General features: G+C 38.0%; 1 protein-coding gene across 1 annotated transcript in view; it reads right to left on the bottom strand.

The window, feature by feature from the left end:
• Nucleotides 1–13728, bottom strand: part of LOC124158219 (DNA-binding protein D-ETS-6-like) — a 123469-nt gene extending 109741 nt beyond the window's left edge. The window contains exon 1 of the mRNA XM_046533408.1: nucleotides 12566–13728. Within this exon, the coding sequence (XP_046389364.1) occupies nucleotides 12566–13523 (958 nt within the window). The 5' untranslated portion in view covers nucleotides 13524–13728. The remainder of the gene's footprint in view (nucleotides 1–12565) is intronic.
• Between the last annotated feature and the right edge of the window lie 6539 nt (nucleotides 13729–20267).

Here is a 20267-nt window from a genome sequence, read left to right as displayed (position 1 = left end):
ACCCTCATAAACTCGCATTCTAATGTTAAGTTACGAGCTGGTAATACTTCAGTCTTTAGATATTTGCTGCCGATATTGATCACAATGCAATATTTGATGATTTTCGTCAGGTCTACAATTTCCTCCTAACGCATTTAATGGTCTTGGATAATTTTCAATGTTTCCTAGCGAGTTTCGGAAATCAATGCTGTCATGATGGATGAAACATTCCCTTTCGCATGATCGAGCCGTTTGAGCGCAAAGTTTTCACCCCTCTTAGTATCTGCTTTTATTCAGAGAACTATGATGTGCAGAAACCTATGTCTGCATTCGACGTAGTCGGCTAGAGACACTTCTTTCCACTGGCGCCATCGACATGCGTGAATGTGCCAAAATAACACGGACAGCGGCCGTTCGGTTGCCACAGTGATTCACGCGATGACTTGGTGTTTATTTAATACCTCCCATAGTCGCTCCAACTCAGAAAGGTGCTTCAGTCAAAAAATATCCCGGGAGGGAGCGGGACGGGGAGTGGGCGAATCTTTCGCTGATGACGGCCACACGAAGACTGTGCCCGTCAGAAGTTGCGTGCATTTGCTGCAGTTTCCCTGTTATCGGGAGGGCCCCCACTCTGACAAATAAGGCAAGTTGTTAAGAATGTTAAAGAGAAGAAATGCGTGGATATAAAAAGGTTAGCAGATAGCGTTAAGGAGTAGTGAGCGTAGTCAAACTAATCTTCGGATTGTTGGATTATGATGGTGGTGAATTAATCCAATGACATGGATGACGGTATAACAGAAGAAAACTGAATCACATCAACCTATGCACTTTGATTAAATATAAAATCAAACATCCATTAAAGTCTGGTCGTTAGGGGAGACTGAGAACCAGGTGTGAACTTAGTTGTATAAAGTGAATTTGTGAGTGAGTGAATAAGTAAATTCAAGATTTTATATGAAAACAGTCAAGGTTTTAGATTTAAATTTGTATATAAAATTCGGATTTTTGAAACAATATAGATCAAACGATTATTTAATTTCAATGCCCTCGATTTTTAATTTATAGCGTTACCCTCTCCATCGTGTATAATACTGAAAACAATGTATGATGCCAATTTTCCTCAAAATTATTCCCCCATTCGGAGCCGCAGCATTACTGTCTATAGCCTCTCTCACCTCAATTGCATTACTGGGGATCAACCTTAAGCTGCGTTTTTTTTGTTACTTGTTAATCATGCTAATGCATCAAAATTGATGGCAGCGAATTGAAGCTGGGACAAAGTTTCAAGTTTAGAATTAATTTCATCACAAGTAATTTTTAGCTCCGAACTATGAGTAGAGCAGGAAAGGCTGGTAATCGCTAGGGATTCTTAGGAAAAGGAGAGACAACCAACCTGATATATTGTAGGAGCCCAATAGAGACAATTAGCGGAGCAAGAGTCCATGGAAAGAACACTTGAATGAATTATCAATATGAGGAAAAAAATCAAGGCTTTAAACTTTTTTTGAGAAGTGTCGAGCCGTCAGATTAGAGTGCAACCGAGCCCTAGGGTGGATTGTATGATCATGAGAACAAACTACCATTTTATTTTGGCAGTTTTTTTTACGGAAGACAATCCACTTCTTGGCTTTGATCATCTATGTTCCTACCGATCCCCAGTATATTTTTAACTAGTATTACCTTCATATCACTATCTGGGTTGGCTATTCTACCTCTACCAATGTTTTTATGTAAGATTTGTTCATTTTCTCGATGCCTGGTGGCCATTCCTTCGATGACAGAAAGAACAACACAACAGAGAGTACACCCTTAAAGTAATTGGTTAATGAAATTGCTTTGTCATCTTCGTATTCAAAGGCTAATCCATTATTTTTATCTATTTCATTGTGCACTACAATATTTTATTGGAACGGAAAAATGAGAAACTACTCTGTGAAAAACGGCTGTAGTAAGAGGAAATTTTGACTTGTTGGGTTAAAATTGGATTAAATGCTTATAATATAGCATCGTTCTGAATTTTATAGTCATGAATGCAATTTGGGCCAGTATCATAACTCAATTTATTCGAAGAGATAATTTTATTCTCTACTTGATACTGAATTTTTCCATCTCCAAATTTTATCTGATGATGCTATTTATTATGATGATTTAAAACTTTGCATTAATAGTAAATACCTTAATTGTGTTGAAAATTTAATGCGAAATCTATAATTGACTACATAATAAAATTAAATAAATTTCATTATGTGTTGCTATGCATGAATTAATGTTTCCATGAAGTTTTCTCTCACTAATAAAGGCAACAAGGTAAGATGAATACCTTAGTTCATGCTAACGTGTAGGTGTGTGCTTCTTATTTTCAGATATCTTGTGCATTGTTAATTGTTATCATAGAGGAGTTTTCAACCCATTTATGGAGGAGATACATTTTTTCAGGGATGCTCTTCCCTGTAGACGATTCTCTTGTCGTGTGCAAGAATGCGGGGCTGCCAGTCAAAACGGAGTGAACGAGAAAGAACCAGTTTTTGCATCGTTATTCCCCGAAGGCATTCTCTTCTTAATTCACCTTGATCATGTCATCTGAGAATAGTTAGAAATTAAGCATGGAAAACTACCAATGTATTATGATGTTGTATTTAAAATTAAAACTCCTCTTAAAATATTCCATATTATCATAAAATCTGTGATCATGTTTGTCTCTTAAAACCTTAAATCCAACGTGGAACCATTAGGCCTTCTAAGACTCTAGATGAATCACGGTATGTATGAAACGCAGGAAATTATAAAAACTCTTTGGTGTCAAAAATTAGATGAATTTTATTCAATGTTAGGGAGAAAAATATCTCGTTTGAGAAATGCTAGAGAAGATGATGGGGAATATTTGGGTACTAAATGATATTAAATTCGTGAACATATTCTCAATTTCCCGTGAAGAGTTTTTAGGTGTTCTCAATAAAATACTATTGATATAAAATCTTTCTGTTACAAGTCTTTGAGTATATTCCTGTTTATTTTGTTTTTTTTCCCCTACGAGTGTGTTTTTCCCCCCTATGTATGCGTAAAAAATTCTGATAATGAAAAATAACTGAAAACCACATCTGGTGTCCATCACTGCCACAAATGAATTTTGTAGCAGTGATAACTTATTAAGTAACTGCCTTAGTTGCTTCGCATTCAAATGTATCTTCTTGACTATTGATAAAGAGAGACGAAATTCAAAGAGGTGTTGATGAAAGCACGAATCTAACATAAGCTCCATATTGAATATTTGAATTTAATTCGTTTTTTCACCGGTACTTGTTAATTTCGTGGATTTTATTTGTTTATTTATGGCAATAGATGGTGCATATTTTAATTTTCTCCCACGTTAGCGGTGAAATAATGAGTTATCACCAAGCCAAATCACTATAATTAAGAATACAGCCCTTAAAAAAGCTGTTGAGGAAATATATTACCGATATAAGATAGTATTATTGCTACTTAAACAAATGCTGTGAGTGAATTCAAATTTATGGTAACTGATAATTTTATAGGATAATGACCGTCGGTGAATAGAATTTTGGCATTACTTTTGTATTCCTATTGCAGCAGTGATGGATTCATGTAATGATGGCTCCGTGCGTGTTTTAACCACATGAACTTCATTAGAATTTTAATTCATCTACACTTTACGTTTTTACTGTGATAAGTGTATGAACTGCGAAAAAGAGTGAATGTAAGAAATGAATTTTTTTGTGATCTTGGAATACCGGCGGGGTGTGGGCTTTCTTGGTATATTCTCTTAAGTACTCAAGTAGGTTCTTGGTATATTCTCTTGTGTACTCACACAATATCTTTCCGTGAAATCAGATATGGCTGCTCTTCGCCATTTCGTTGTGCCTTTTTTGATTTATGTATTTCCATTGAATAGCCATGAATTAATTTGGCCTCCTGACGCGATTGCCGGAGTATTCCTTTTGAGTTCATTTGCGTTGATTTTTCAAATACTGGGTGGAAATAAAATCTATATTCGTCGTTATTGAGAATAGCTCGCAGCTAATTAAGTAAAAAATCTTTTTTTCACGGAAACAAGTTCTCTAATTATTAAAATATTTGAAATATGAGCTCAAAAGTACGGCCGGCTATGGGATTGAGGTAACGTGTAAATTTTGGCGAGGATAAATGAGTTCTGTTTTCGCTTTACTTCATTTTCCTTGATGCATGGTGACCAAGCAATATGTTCCTTTTGGTTCTGAATAATACCACTGATATAATTCGGCGAATGGAAAGTAAATTCCAGTGAAGTATCAACATGTTTGTTATGTAGGTTTATTATCAACATTCTGTTTTATGAAATCTGTATTCTTGCACTCTACTTAATCGAAATCCTGAAAAAATGAAGTGCTAATACAAGGAAGTTTATCATATCCGTTCTATTTATTGAAGTGTAAACTTCATTATCTAACGGCAGTAATGCAGGGGTATACAAACGGTAATGGCGCATTTATGATCCAATGGAAGAAGTGGCCTAAGACTCATTGTCAGTCTAGTACATTTTTGCAAACTCTAAATAAGGTCTTTCTTTGGTTTTGAAGAACGCAGTTGAAAGGAAGAGTAAAAAAGTGGGGAAGTGATTATGAAAGGAATGGGTTTAGTTAGATATACATGATAGGCGGTGAATTCCATTACCATATGAATAGGACGGAAATGTAATACAGGAATGAATTGGAGGAAGCGTTGTCTATGTTATTTTAAATTAGGACTTGTGGATAGCCATGAATTAGGCATGAATTGGGATTGACTGCCTTTGTTGATTCGGCTGACTCCATTTAGCTCAAATAACCTTGACTATAGGCGCTAAAAAAGTTAACTTATAATTTTCTTTCCTAAGCCTCGAATTTTTGGCATGACTGGAAAAGTATTTCTGTGTACAAATTATGTGGTTGATTATCAAGACAATTCAAGTATTCAATTAATGTAATATTAAATTTTATGTGGAAAATTGGATAGTCAGCGTTTGGTACCTTGTGAAATTATTTACAGGAGAAAAAAATAAATGCTAGAATGGAGTATTGAATGGATACTGAATGGATGCATTAAGTGTTACCTACATGTAGCTGTTGAGTATCGCTATATATAGTGTGCTATATGCGCTTCAAGCTGCACCGAACAGAAAAGTTTTCGTTGATGGAGAGAAAAAAATACTGTCAATTCTATCCGATAGGAATTGTATTATGTCGAGAGCTTGGCAGTTTGCCTGGAGAAATAATGAATACCATACATTCGTAAAAGATAATTGCTAAATAATTGGCCAATGTAAAACTATGGGTTCTTATGGATAAAGCTGTGAACAGGTTTATGTGAAGGAAGATCATTTTTCTGCGCTAGATTTACATGTGGCTTGAAGATCGTCTTATTTTTTATAAATAAAATAAACTTAATAAGCACTAAAATATGCAAAAATATACATAATTCCTGATTTAGGAACTTAGATGAAAATTCACGAGTACAGATAAAATATTCCTTGACTATGATATCGCTAAAAATGGAAAATTATGTTTACTTTATATTTTGTAATGACTTGTAAAAAGTATTTGCTCTAATTAGATTTGCAATTAACTGTATGAGCATATATTTACCCTTGTTAATTATAAGACTTACGGCTCTACATATTACTTAATTTTAAAATTATTTTCTGTTTTTTTTTTCTCTTGCTGGAATTATTAAGTGAATACATTAATTTTTAAAACCAGATTCAGTAAAATGAGATGAAGTTTGTGTAGCCACTATACGTTTGTTGGAAACGAGACAGTTACGAACGTGAATGCGTGTACGGTTTTAGTGCAATTCAATTAAATATGTAACTTATTTATACGCAACTGATGTTTACAAAGGCTTATCGTTGTTTTCAAACACTCAATATGCATTTCTGCGAGCTCTCTAGAAATCGGTATAGAGGCTATCTGGAAAAAAATTGCACCGCAGCCGCCTATGTGAACAGACGATTCATTGAAAGGACTTAAAAGCAAAGATATCGAATCCCTTCAATCAGCCGAAGGACGTTTCGTGGTAAAATTTTAGGTCCATCAAAGGGTTCATGGACCTTTCAGCATCATCATTTTGAATCTGAAATGAGAGGAGAATCGGATTTGACCCAAAGGTACAGCCTATGAATAATGGTTCCTTTTCATGTTAATAATAATATATATATATTTTTTTTATATATCACGAGATGTGGGTCAAATGTAAATATTATTTATTTTTTCAAACTTTGCCTACGTTTCCGACATTATATTTGTCCATCCTCAGGGCTATAAAAATGATAATGTATGATACAAAATTAGTTAAATACAGGCAATTTTACAGTTGTTATACATTAAAGTACATGGAAATACATAATAAGGGGTCGTGAAGTATAAAGTTTGAGTTAATAATAATGCAATTAATAGAGCGTTTATAAATCTTCTGCATCGTAGAGTCGGTAAAAATCTATAAATATGGGGATGAAACCTTTGGGAGTCTTATAAGTCTTTATAAATTTTACCTTTTTGTGACAATCTGGGGCCCCCTCTACTCTTTCAGAATTATTTTTGTAAAAAATTTAAAATCGCATTCAATATATTTTGATGGGAATGGAACGGTAAATGTTTTTTCAAAGAAAATGTTGTAACCTCTTCTTTCATACTCGGCATTTGGAAAACCAATTTTAATGACTACTATGAATGATGAAATGGCAGTTTCATTTGAAAATGTTGACCATTTGTGTTGAGCGCATGGCTACTGATCGAGGAGTCCTGGGTTTGAATCCAGATGAAGCTTCCAGACACTATCAAACAAAACTCCTCATTGTGCGAGGGGCCTCAAGGAAACCTACTAATGTGAAATTGACACGCCTGTTGCTTAGTATGGGGTGAGTTCTACCCTTATTCCTCCTAATAAACCATAAGGCTGAGCAAAGAGTGAGTTTGATGTTATATGATGGGTTTCTTTTTTTATACTTTTTTAAAATTATTGCCACTATGAATTCCTAAAATAGGGTTAGCTTCGACTATTGCTGAAATAATTGTATCACAGGTGACACTTAGGTGGAAAATATTTATGAAGCAATTATTACAATTAAAATGATGTAGCTATTGTTAAATTATTTTGCAATTGTTACTTATGATACATCTATACTCCAGGATTAAGAAATATTATATTATATTTATCAATTTCCACATTCTAAACTTTAAAAAACCTCGGATCCTAATGATAATTAACGACGATGATTATGTCATATTTAGCTTATTTCTGTGTAAAATTAGTAAAAAAACTCACAAGTTGATTTGAACAAATTTCGGAATTGCAAGAGAGTATTTTTCTATGCTCAAGAGTCAAATAACACAGGAAATATTGTCTACTTTGCTTTAATTTAAGGCAATCTTTCATATTTTAGGTTAAGGTAAAAGTATTTTGCCGATTTCATTCTTAGGTTTTCTTTATTTCACATGAAATTTAATTCATATGGTTACATATAACAAAGTTGTTTATCTGACAAAAAAATTTGAAAAATTTATGTGATTATTATCACTGATAAGATAGCTCGAAACAATGTTAAACTGGATTAACTTACGCATGCGTCAAAATACATGAATGATTAAATTATTTAGATGATAGCGTTTCTAAAAACAATGCTTTAAGTAAGTAAAACATATTCGATTATACTGTGTGTACTTATGCCAGTATTACTGATATTTAAAATGGTATATTGCACTATGTAATTCCAAGTGTTTCCCTATGTATGAATGTGCCGCGTAACTAGAGATTCTCTATGAGGCAATTCCATTGTTTATTCGAAGAAGACGAAGTCTCGTTGTTAGAGGAATTCATTGTTTACCGCTCAATAACATATTGAATTCTCTCTCTACTCCTTGTAATTCACCTACCAGCTCCAACTTGTTTACGGTCCCCTATATGTTTTCCACTTCTAATTGCGTAATTACTCCTAAAGCGTCATGTGCGAAACAGCGTCGCCTCATCCAGCGACTACGGATGACTGTAGGCGATGGATAACAACAGTCACGGTTGCTGATCGACTTTCCGACTGTCACTTGTCGCCTTTCTGAAATCTTGACACCCTTCCTTCTTCGTAAGTATGAAATTTAATGGGAATCAAATGCTTAATCAGAATAAGCAACATAAAAACAGACGCTATTGTAATTATCCAATCACACCTTTCAGATTTATCACGTGACCTGAGTTTTACCATTTTAATCTTAGTCTTATATATCTAATCTATATATATAAGAATGCGCATCGGATTCTAAGCATAAGGCCAAGACTAAAATGGTAAAAACGTAGATCACGTGATGAATCTGAGGGGCCTTATTGTATGATTACTGCATTTGCGTCTGCTGTTTTTTATGTTGTTCATTTCGATTGAGCATTTATTCCCATTAAATTAATGCTCATGAAGAAGGAAGAGAGCCACGGTATTAATACTACAATTTATTTCTAGGTATTTACTTTGCTATTTTCTTTTTCCGTAATAACTCGCAAATTAGGCTGTTGGTTACTGCCTGCATGCGTACTCTTGTTTATTTTTTCTCTGATGTCTTATCAACGGATCTTTGTGTGTACTCAACATCAGAGTGCGGAAAGAGTTGTCGTCACAGTAAACACGTAAAGGAAAAATCTAGGTGAGTTAATGTAATGCATGTTGAGTTTGCAAAGGAGCTCAGTGTTCTCTCCATAGGTAATAATTTTGCACGGAAGAAACAAATTTGATTTTATGCCCAGTTTTTACTATCGCCTATGTCGAAAACCTGCGAAATAGTGCTGCGCCAAATACTTTTCTTTGTGCCTGACTGAAAAATGTCTATGTTGAGTTATTAAATAGTTTTAACCTAGTCTTACATTCTTTCATCTTACACGCTCAAAAAGCCATCAAATTTTCATAGAAACATCAGCATAGTGAGTGAGTTTCATGTGAATTCAATTTATGCACAAGATTCTTCCATCGTCCCAAACATCATTTGAGCATTTATCTAACACAAAGTTTTCAAAGTGGTATTCCATTCTACGGCCTTTAGATTAGTGTTTGTAATTGCGATTGTCTTTATTTAATCAGTCTACTTTTATTTTTACCCTGGCAAAAATTTAAGTACATTGAACCTTGGAATTAAAAAATATTGCTCTTTAGATCAAGCGTGAACTAATGCGCTACAGTTGCTTCAAGTGTGCAGAAAAGTGTGGAGGGAGTGCAGAAATTTATGTGAAGTATACCTAGAGTAGTGGATTGAAGATTGAAAAATATACTAAACCTTTTAGATAAAATCAAGAGCAGTGTATTTTTTGACGAAGTTAGCCATATTTTACTAACGCCGACATGCTACAGTAGATCAGATCATTTAAATAAAATAAGAGAGATTGACTGTAGAACAGACACATTCAGAATCTTTCTCTCTTTTTCAGAGTCTTTTTTCCACGATCAACAGGAGATTATTACGGCAGCGATATAACTCACAAATAGATTAGATGACTTATAGCGTAGCGTAAGTATCTTATGTATTCTTTAATACATGTTTCTGAATTTTCTTATTATTTCTAACAGATTAATTGACAGATAATATTAGTGAGCAGTTCGCAAGTTTTACCTTTGTATGAATGTGGTAATAAATATGTTATTATGCGTGACGTTTTATTTACCATGTGGTGTGCATATGGGTATCCCGTTGCATGTGGGTGATTTGATCACCAGCTGCAAAACTTTCTAGAAGTGGCTCGCAGGGTATTATGTAGATGCAGATGTAGTGTACGTGATCAATTCGATACAAGGTTAGGGCGTTACAAAATATAAGCATCAAGGATGAAGTTCGCCATGAAAACATTTGGCTTATCCATGATGAAAGAACACAAATGATAATTTCCACACTTTTTAATTCCAAAAGTCAACAACCGACCATGGTTACAACACATTCAGTCATTTTCATACCCTGAAAATAACACAATGAGTAGAAACCATGGTCGGTAGTTGAGTTTTTTGAAATTAAAAAGTGTGGAAATAAGCATTTGTGTTCTTTCATCATGAATATATATGGAATTTCCACCTAAGCAAACCAGAAACGATTTTATATTTGGTTTAGTTTCCTAATCCAAATATCGATGACTAAGTTCTAACGACGCGTATCTCAAAATTTGGCCGGCCTGAGTTAATGCTGCTAATACCGAATAATAAAAAATAAAATTCAAGCAAAAAACAACTCTTTGTTTGCAAAGGTATGCTTCCTTTTCAGATTTATGTATTTGTGGTTTTTAATTTCAATTGAAATTGTATACAATTAAAATTTTTTTTTGCTCTCCTGAAAAGTTGCTATTTTTGAGATACGTGTTGTTAGAACTTAGCCATCGATATTTTTTCATGGCGAACTAATTATCCTTGGTATTAATAAATCTACACCCGTGCGAGTGACTGCGTACCAACTCACTTGTTTCATGCAGTGCCATTACAAACTAGTTAAGTGTCAACTCGAGTAGTTCCACTCTCCACAGTATAGCTGTCATGGTCTATGAAGTAATAGCTAGGATACTGAGGCAGTTTTTTTTTACCGTGTTCTCCCATTAAGGCTTAAAATGATCGTGATTGGCAGCTATGTTTTCGGCTCAATTAAGATCCGGTTGGATATATGGGTTGCTTTTTCTCCAAGTGACGAATCCGACCTCCATCTGATTCACCCACCCGCGGCACGGTCCGCCCGCGTGGACCCCCTTAATCCGCCGGCGGGATCGCGTGTGCCGCGGGTGTCACGCTCGTGCGTTCGCCCGCACTCGACACGGCCGTGATGCCGTGACGAGTCGCGGCGGGCCGTCCCAGGTAGCCGAATGAGGAAGATGGATAGGTATTGCTCGCTCTCGCGACAAGGACGCCGGGAAGCCCAGCTGCGCCATATTACATCAATCGCGAGAGGCTTCGGGGAATTGTTTGGAGACGTATTGTCATTCACTTGCGCGAGGCGTAGCCGCGGATTTTTTTTAGGGAAGGGGGAAGGAAAAGAATGCACCGTTGAGCCACGATTTTGTCCCTGGGACTGGCTGACGTTCAATTTCGTTGATACCGTACTCCAAAGCTCGAATATGAAGACTTGTCGATTGCATTTAATTATATGAAATAATAGTGGAGCATGACACGACATAGGTGATAAATTCGATGGTCGAAGTCGGGAAACTTGTTCTAATTTATAAATTTTCGTGTTTACGAATGAACGTGGTTAATTCCTAACACTTGGTTTCAAGTTTCAAATGTTTCCGCAAGTGTCCGACCATATTTTTGTTTTTTTACCCTCACTTATCAGTCAATTATTACCTCATCAAACAGGTCAAGTGATTTCGCTCATTGTTTTGCAAGATTAAACAATCTTTTAGGAAAGTAGTAAGTTTTATTTTCTGTACCATCCTACAGACATAATTTAAAGGTATTCTATCTAAGGAGTTTTTTTGTTGAAATCGCTCGTAGTATTTATCAATGAAACTTTTATATTTGAGCAAAAAGCTTGTCTGTATTCACAATCGAGAATGGTGACATTTTTTCCCCATGCCAACACTGAAAATCTGTATCTAATTTCTTCCAATGTTTTGCTTTCTTTTTTAAATAATGATGTCATTATCTTATTGTACGGTGTGCCTAACGCTGATTGGCCTACGTATGAATTCTTTTCGAGTTAAATTTGCAGCGTTATAAATTACGTAATTTATTTAGGTATATCTGTACATATAAATGTGCTTTGGCGTATCCAGCGATATATCAAGGTTATGAACATGGATTCGGAGACTATGCTATGTTTGAAATCTGACGTTTATATTTACAAAATTCATAGAAACTCATAGATACAAAAAACTGTTCCCAAATAGATGCTCTCAATCCTAAATAGATTTAGGAGTGTAACATTCTACCGGCTGTATTTTTGGGGAATATTAGTTTGGAATGGATGAAAACTATTCATTTTCATACGTAAAAAATTACTACAGTGAAAATTATTGCAGAAGTTGAATATGCTCAAGTTGATAGATACTGAAAAAATGCTTTCCGTTGGCATTGGGATGATTTATCTAAGAGGGAATAGTGTTACAGGCGCTGGAATGATTGTTTACATCGGTATAGATGAAGTCAATTTAGTCTATTATCTGTACTGTTATATTTTTTTTTTATTGTGAAGAACTAACTGGATATTACAACTAGTATCATACAGGAAAACTGAAGGAAGGTAGAAAACATAAAAAAATTATCTTTCGCGCGTCTAAAAAATTTGAACTGCTCGGAGGGAATCCGTTGCGTATCCGCCTCCCAAACATCCTCTGCGAATCGCCATCTTGATTTCTTAGCGAATAGTCTCGGCTATTTCGACTCACGATGTATAATATTAATTTAAAGGGTATTTACGTCTGGATTAGGGTATTCCATGCCGTATAAATGAACTAAATGTTGTAATAATTAAAGACTTTGTTGTCATGGTGAACTTAACTGAATTGGCATTTGTCTACACAGTTTTATTCCTGCGGCGCATGCTCTATGAGTGTGAGTGGGATAACGGACCGCGCGCCAATTTCATTGCATCCTGCTGCACTCACTCACCCGAAGGGACTAGCACCATCTTCTCCTCCTCCTCTTCCTCCTGCTCCCCGTCGTCGCTGCACCCGGCGACCGCCGTCGCGGCCGGCCCTGACTCATCTCTGACCTCCTCCACCGTTGTCTGGTATCCACTTTCCTCAGATAAACCCCTGAACACTTCCTTCCTAGCCTCCTCCCTTCCCGTCGCACCGCAACCACCCGAGACATGCACACCGACACCTTGCCCTGCGACCACCACGCCTTCGCCTTCGTACACGCCCTCCCAGCGAGGTTCGGGCAACACGACACCACAAGAGGGAGCCTCCGCGTCGGGCCGCCTCCAGCAGACTTCTTCTTCCACAGCGCCGTCCGACGGCTCTCGGCCCAAATGACTGTCGCGCTGCGCACCGTAGCCGGGTGGTCGCTCCGGCCTCCTCCAGAGCTGCTCGTCCCCTCCGCAGTCCTCATCGCGGCTTCCGAAGAGCAGGCTGCAGAGCAACGTGGGCAGGTCCTCCTCTTCCTCCTCGACTACCTTCTGGTGGTGGTTCTCCAGGGCACCGGAGAACCACGCGGTCGGCGGGGGCTCTGCCTCCGCCGCCCGGGAACGCTTCCTCTCGAGACGAATGTTTGGGTCCTCGGCGGTCGGCACCGTGCCGACGGTGGTGGTACCTTCCCGCGCAGCGTGTCCGCCCAGAATGTGCTCGGCGGGCGAAGCGCCCCCATCTTCCGCGGCGGCAGAGTCATCGGCGGCCCGCGTCACTTCCTCCTCGATTTCTCCTTCCCGGAACGGGTGGTGACTAAGCGGGCAGCCGCCGTGAACGGTGCCGCGGTCGGCGATCTTGCACGCCGAGGCCTCCGGCTGGGTCGCGGGCGGCGGCCAGGGGCCCCGGCGCTTGCGGCCCCCCTCGGCCATGCCTGCCTCGGTCCCCGCGGGCCGCCGAGCATTTACCACGAGGCCGCGACGGACCTTCCTCACCGTCATAACCTCTCTCTTGTCTCCCCGGTGATTCTCAGGCCGGCTCTCTCTCTCTCTCGCCGACCGTCCCAGATGCAAATAGCGCGGGCGAGTGCCTCGTGGGCCACGCGGGGATGAATGAGTGAATGAATGGATTGCGCAACTTGGCGCCGGCGCTCGAGATAGTCGCGCTTCTCGGAATGGATGGAGTAATTGGCTGCTACTACGTCCTCGGAAGGGAGCTTTCAACAGCTCCTACCTCAGTCTCTTTATCTCCACTCCTCCCCTCACCGCGGCTTGCCTTGATTTTCGCGTATGTGATCCCTGAACGTGCAGACGGACTAACAATATCTACATGGATGGTCCAGTTGGTCCTATGCGTGTTTCTGCTTGCTGTATGGACTTTTTTTCTCCTTAATTTGACCGAATGTCCTTTGGATGTTTGTGTCGAATTCTTCTTCGCCCGACCGATATCCTTGTTTTTTGCTCTCGTGAACGTGGTTTATGACAAAATTAATTAAACATGTTCCAGTTCTGTTTCTTCGAGATGGATGAATGGGCGTGACACGTCTGCGTTTTCCCTCCGCACCGGATTCCCTTAAGGATTTTTCGAGGGAAGCCTTCCTCTAAATTCCAATGTACTCGTTTGTTGATCTTGTATGCGTGTGCCTCCTGATAACCTCAATTAATTCGGTTCGGCCTTGTTCTAGTAACTTCGAGCTTGTTGTTGAGCCGAGATACGTCGAGTTTTCTCCTCGATTTTGGCCTAAGGTCCGACGGTGTAATTCAATGGAACAAAAGCGCTATCTCTCCGCGAAAATATGCAGTTTTCAGCGTCTAAATCCTGCTGTTCAATTACGGCGGTGATGTACTACAGATGGTTATTACCTTCATTGGTAATTCATCTCAATCGATCGTGCAAACTGGCAGTGGTTTGTTTACTGTCTCAGAGGCGATTGCATGGAAGAGTTTCGCCTTGCCTCGGAATTGGTGCTTTCCCTACGAATCCAGCGGATCACTATCTTGGCCTTAGTCCCCGGACGTGTCTTCATCTCCCGAAGGACCGCTTGAGTACCCCTTGACGATTTCCCTGAACCCTTTTCCCCGGCGACCCCACGGCACCCCTACTCTCTCTCTCGCGAAACCCTTCTACCGCGATCGCGCTACCTTATCCCCGCCCACGTGCTGCCTCTTCGACTCCGTGAATGCAAGTCCTTCCCGCGCTCCTCTCTGCGATGGGTCCTCTCTCACCTCCAAACAACAACCAAGCAGTCCCCTCGACAAAGAGCCTCTTCCTCTCCCTCGCGTCCGTTTCGCTCGAAGCTTTTCTGATGCGTTGACTCAGATTTCTTCCCTCGGCTCGCTCGCAGACCCAGTTAAGCATCGCTCTCCTCCTCCAACTCCTCCTTCCCCTTTCTCCCATTCTCCATTATTCCTTCTTAGTTTTCCTCGTCATCGGTGCTAGGGGGGTGGGGGTGGTCGGGCTGGACTCGTTCCTTCCATATAGTGTGTGTGGGGGTCTATATCGGAGGGGGCGGGGGAGGAATGGTGAAGGGTTGTAGTGAGGGGGAGGGGGAGACGGCGAGGTGATGGTGGTCGTACGCGATTGGTTGACTATCACGGGTGGATGCTAGGAGGAAAACGCGCCACCGGCTTGATATTTTTTTTCAGTCGAAACCGCCGGTCGCTGGAGGTCGGGGTTGATGCGCCAGCTCAGGCGGTGGATTGTACCTTCCGGAGCGATCCGTTTTATGATCATCAGCGGATGGACCGCTGCATCCGCGGGGTGGAGTCCGTGGGTAAATAGATTTCGGAAGTTCCTTGCACTCAAACGGAGACAAACGAAACGGAGAGAAGTTCGACCGTGGCGACTTTGCTTTGAAAATTATATTTCCTTTGAGGATAGGTTTATATCTTTTGTTTTATTGTGTGTTTGGTCAAAAAATATAAAAAATAGATTCCATTGAGGTTAACAACTGGGATGTTAGGTGAATTTTCCTTTACCCATAACCGTGGAAGGGGCCTCGAAAGATTTTCTTATGAGGATTTACCGTGGCGAGTTTGCTTTGAAAATTATATTTCCTTTAATGGGAGATTTATAGTTTTTGTTTAATTGTGTGTTTAGACAAAAAATATATAAAATAGATTCCATTGAGGTTGACAACTTGGATGTTAGGTAAATTTACCTTTACCCAGAACCGTGGAAGGTGCCCCCAAAGGTTTTCTTATGAGGATTTTGGATACCTCCCGTTATCCTAGTAGGGTAACATATAAAGTACATGTTACATAGAATATAGAGTTTCCAGTATGAACATTTTGAAATACGTTGGGAGAGCCTTGTATGCTTATAAAATGGTCACCGTTGTCCGTGGAGTAACGAATTCCTATGCTTTTTTGTTCGAATCATGCACCTCTCTTATTCGATTTTAAACACCTCGGGAAAAATACATATATTCAAAAATAATATCCTGTAAGTAGCACTGAAATAAGATTCCGTTCTTAACTGCTCAAACAAACTAATCCTAGCGATTTGCCCCCGAGTCACAATCTGTTCTTCACCGAACCTGAAATTTTTGAAGCTTTGTCTGATTGATCGTAGAAGTTATTTTTTACCGCAGTTTGCTGCTAAACTGATTTTTATCACAATTCCAGACATGCATTTTTTTAAATCATATTTTGTGAAATCCAACTTAGTTATCAGTAAAGTTATTTCTTGTCTTGCTAACTCACAGTCAGCGGGATCAACTCCCGCTCATAGATAGACTAAGAATGTATTGTGCTCATGTTTTTTCATTTTGAAAGCGTGAAAATTCAGGAAAATGAAATCATTTATTTCTTCTTCTCATTCGAGGGAAAGTTAGTTCAGTGTTATGAACTTTAGAGTCAATGTAATCGAAAATTTTTCATTGGTATAATTTTAAAATGAAATAGCTCTTCTTTCGGCAGAAATTCATCGCATCGAAATGCCTAATACTTTCATTGAAGTTAAAATTTTTCATTTTTTTAGTTAAACATCATGGAGAAGCCTCCGTAGGTGTTGCAATTATTGACTCAGGTATTATTCTGCGTAACAGAAGGTAAAAAAATTCATTTTTGCTTGAAATCATCTCTAGCCTCGATGTTCCCCGTGCAACTTGAAATAATGAACTATGGAATTTACTCCTTTTATTATCTATCAATAAATTCCACAACGATTAAATTTTTTCATCTTATAGGTTATGTAAATGTAAAAGTATAAATATTTTATAGCCCTAGCCACTCAAAATGCCTTTGAAAAAGCATGATATATAACCAATACTTAATATACTTTATTGAATTTTTAACTCTTACTTAAATAGGTTAAAAAAATTATAATTATTTTTTTTTGCCTTTGTCGAGTAAATATTTCCCACTTTCTGAATACTTTTATGTGGGCTACATATTGTCGCGATGGAAACTTTTTCACCTTCCAATCACCTGTTGAATCGGACTAAGTGCAGCAGCGGTGATTGCTCTCAAAATTCATATCCATATCAGGCAGATAACTCGGTAGGAGTGAGAAAGGTAGCCCCTTTAATTGTTTCACGTATATTGAATATCAGAAATGAACCTGGTATAGCCTTAATAAGTCTAAAAGCGTTACAGAAATGGAAATGCACCTTTAGTGAGTAAATCCTCGTACTCATTAGCACTACTCTATTGCGTATGGCTTACTTACTGTGTTACATATAGATACGTTTGTTACGTTTCATTATTAGTGTACTTTACGGTATATCTATTTTTATTTGAGGTTAGATTTATCTATAATCTTTGTTTTCTTCCTCCGTTTTTTACCTTTGTAACATGCTGCTTTTCTGCCACACCTACAGTCCAGTTTTACTCGGCTTGTGGTGATTTCCTCGTCCTATGTTTGTGAATGTGGCCTTTTCATTCGGAATTTCAGTATTTTCATTCATAGTGGAAGTTATATATTTTTAAGGAAACATTTGCGGATCATCAATAAATTATCAAAGGTTTTCTCTATTTCAGTCATGCGTTGCAGAATTTATTTTACAATCAGAGATTGAGGAAGTTATTTCGTAAAGGTGCTAAGATTTAAATCGCCAAAGAAAGGCCTTAGAAATGAGCGCATGGATAACGCTGAGCTATCATGAAAATAAAAGAAATGAAATTGATATTGGACGGGAAAACTAATAAATTTCTTTTAATATTTTTTATTTATTCCACTGAATTTCTTTCTTTCTATGCGTAACATTTAAAAATATGTTAATGTATTTATTTTTTCTTTAAAACTTTTCCCTTTTTGGAGGTAGAATACCGATTATGGCTTGTTTAAGACTCATTTCTCTTCATTCTAAGGACTCTATTCCCTTCTTTCCATTCCCGCTTGTATCTAACTAGTGTTGCTAGGTAATCGAGTAAAAGAAATGAAATGACTTGTAACGCTTAATTTTGCAGTCATTTGTACTTGTAACGATTACTTTTTTACGATATATAACTTTATAATTTACTCCTTACGATGAAAGAGGAATCTTAACTTTCGTTTTAATCGTTACTTGCTCGAAATCGACGATTACTTTACTGATTTCACTGATTGACCTAGGCCTACAGATCTCTTCGAATCCCTGAGTACCATTATTTGGTTATTTGGGTTCACTCACCTTTATATTTTAGCCTACTTATACTGGGTACAAAATATGACCCCCTTGTATTGTCTCAGCAGTTATAATTGTAAGCATCGCGAGTGAAATTGCAGTTATAGGTATTTCTATGACTCAGTTATTCCAAAATTTTACTGCACTATTCGACAGTAGCCAGGTGGTCTCTAAAGTGTACAAACTTTCAAGGAGTAATTTTAATTGTAATTTTACTTATTACTTTTTTAAATCAGTAATTTGTTCCCTAGGTTCAGCAACACTTACGATTTAGCCTACTTATGATGGGTAAAAAATATGACTCCCCCTGTGTTGTCAGAGAAGTTATAATTGTATGTAAGGCAAGTGAAATTGAAATTTTAGCAATTTCTATGGCTATCTAAATTATCCCACATTTTTACTGCACTATTCACCAGTTCCCAAGTGACCCCTAAAGTGTACAATATTTCAAGAAGTGATTGTAAGTGTAATTTTACTTATTACTTTTTTAAATCAGCAACTTGTACTCGTAATTGATTACTTTTTTACGAAGTAAAAAACTGTAAGTAATTGAGCCCAGTTACTTTTTCTCAATACTTTTACCTACACTGGACCTAACATCCTTTCTTCTTCCGTGGTTCCCAGCCTCTTCTCACCCCTGAGGTCACGCTCTGTCCTCATCTTCTCTCTTCTCATACTTTCTCCTGCAGTTTCCGTTGCTCTCATTCTCTAACCATCTAAATTCTCTAAAAAGCATTCGTCTTTGCGCCGTGAGACTATTCCTATCCTCCTACTTTAGCGTTCACGATTTCACTTTGCGACAGTACTTCGATGTTTCTCTTCAGCCTAATCCTCATGCTTTTATTCAAGTTTTCTCTCATAAACTCTTCCTTATTGATAAAATTCTCATGTATCCCTCATATTTCCTTTTTATCATCAATGGTGTAACCGTTTTCCTCATAACGATCATCTCTAGTAGCTATATCATTTTCACCTGGCATATTTTTTGACAGTATGATCCTTAGTATTATAGACAGCTTAGTATTCTTTCAGCCAAAATCTTGACTAGACCGTATGAATTTGCTTTAATTTTTGATTGATCTTCGTGCCATGGAGCTTGCAATGTTTACCTGATGCTTAAATAGGAGCGCACGGTGGTATAATTACCATAAAAGCTTGCTATTAAATGAAAAAGCAAAATTAGTGTTTGATCAGATTATAAGAGCAATAGATTACGGTTTTAAATGCAGATTCAAATTATGTTAACCAATTTTTGTGTGAAAAGATGTCGATTTAGAAATAATAAAATTAAAAACAAAATCAATCCATTAGATCAGGTGCGGAATTTGCTGAGATTTGCATCAATATGGCAAATAATACTTAAATAGTTATATTATCAGGTATTTTTGACAAAGGTTAATGAGTAATGTAGAGGATAATATTGAAAATTAAAATGGCCAAACATTGTTAATAAATTCATCCAGAAACGTCGTTATTATGATCTCATTAACTTCCTTTGCAATAATAATCAGTACTAATCGTAGATGACCATAATACGAGTACAAAATATTTCGTATCCCAGCATCAATCTTCGAGTTATGCTTTTTCAAACTAAAGTAAAAAATTGTTTCTAATTAGGAGTTGACCGATCCATGAAATTATTGTATAAATGTTTTCAAAATTATTATGGCTCTTGCAATTATTGAATTTTAAATTATTATACTAGTTTTTATTGTACGATTAAAGCCATATGTGGCGATATCAGAATCTGCTGCGATTTTCTACGTGCCGGAAAATGATAAATAATTTCAAATGTGAAGTATAATAATAACCTTGTGTCACCTCGAGATTCCCACGCGATTGAGCCATTGAAGATGGCTATCTAATCGAAGGGAATTGGTTAATTTTTTCTCCTGACAGAGTAGGCATTATTAATCGCTTTCCCTCCCGTACACCTTGCGCTACGCGAAAGGCCATCCAATTTCGAGTCGGTGAAAAATTGTGTCCCGTAGAAGTATGAGAGGGGCAAGGCCGCGTGCAGCCGCCCTCCTGACTAGATATCTTAAGAGATTTCGAAGGATGGGAGGGAGCTCTTAGGAGTGATGGCCACACGCTGCCCAGCAAGACTTCTTCCCAGAACTGGCGGTTCGCGCGTAGG

Source organism: Ischnura elegans, chromosome 4 (assembly GCF_921293095.1).
Source record: "Ischnura elegans chromosome 4, ioIscEleg1.1, whole genome shotgun sequence".
Lineage (NCBI taxonomy): Eukaryota > Metazoa > Arthropoda > Insecta > Odonata > Coenagrionidae > Ischnura > Ischnura elegans.
This window is presented reverse-complemented; position numbering and strand designations above follow the sequence as displayed.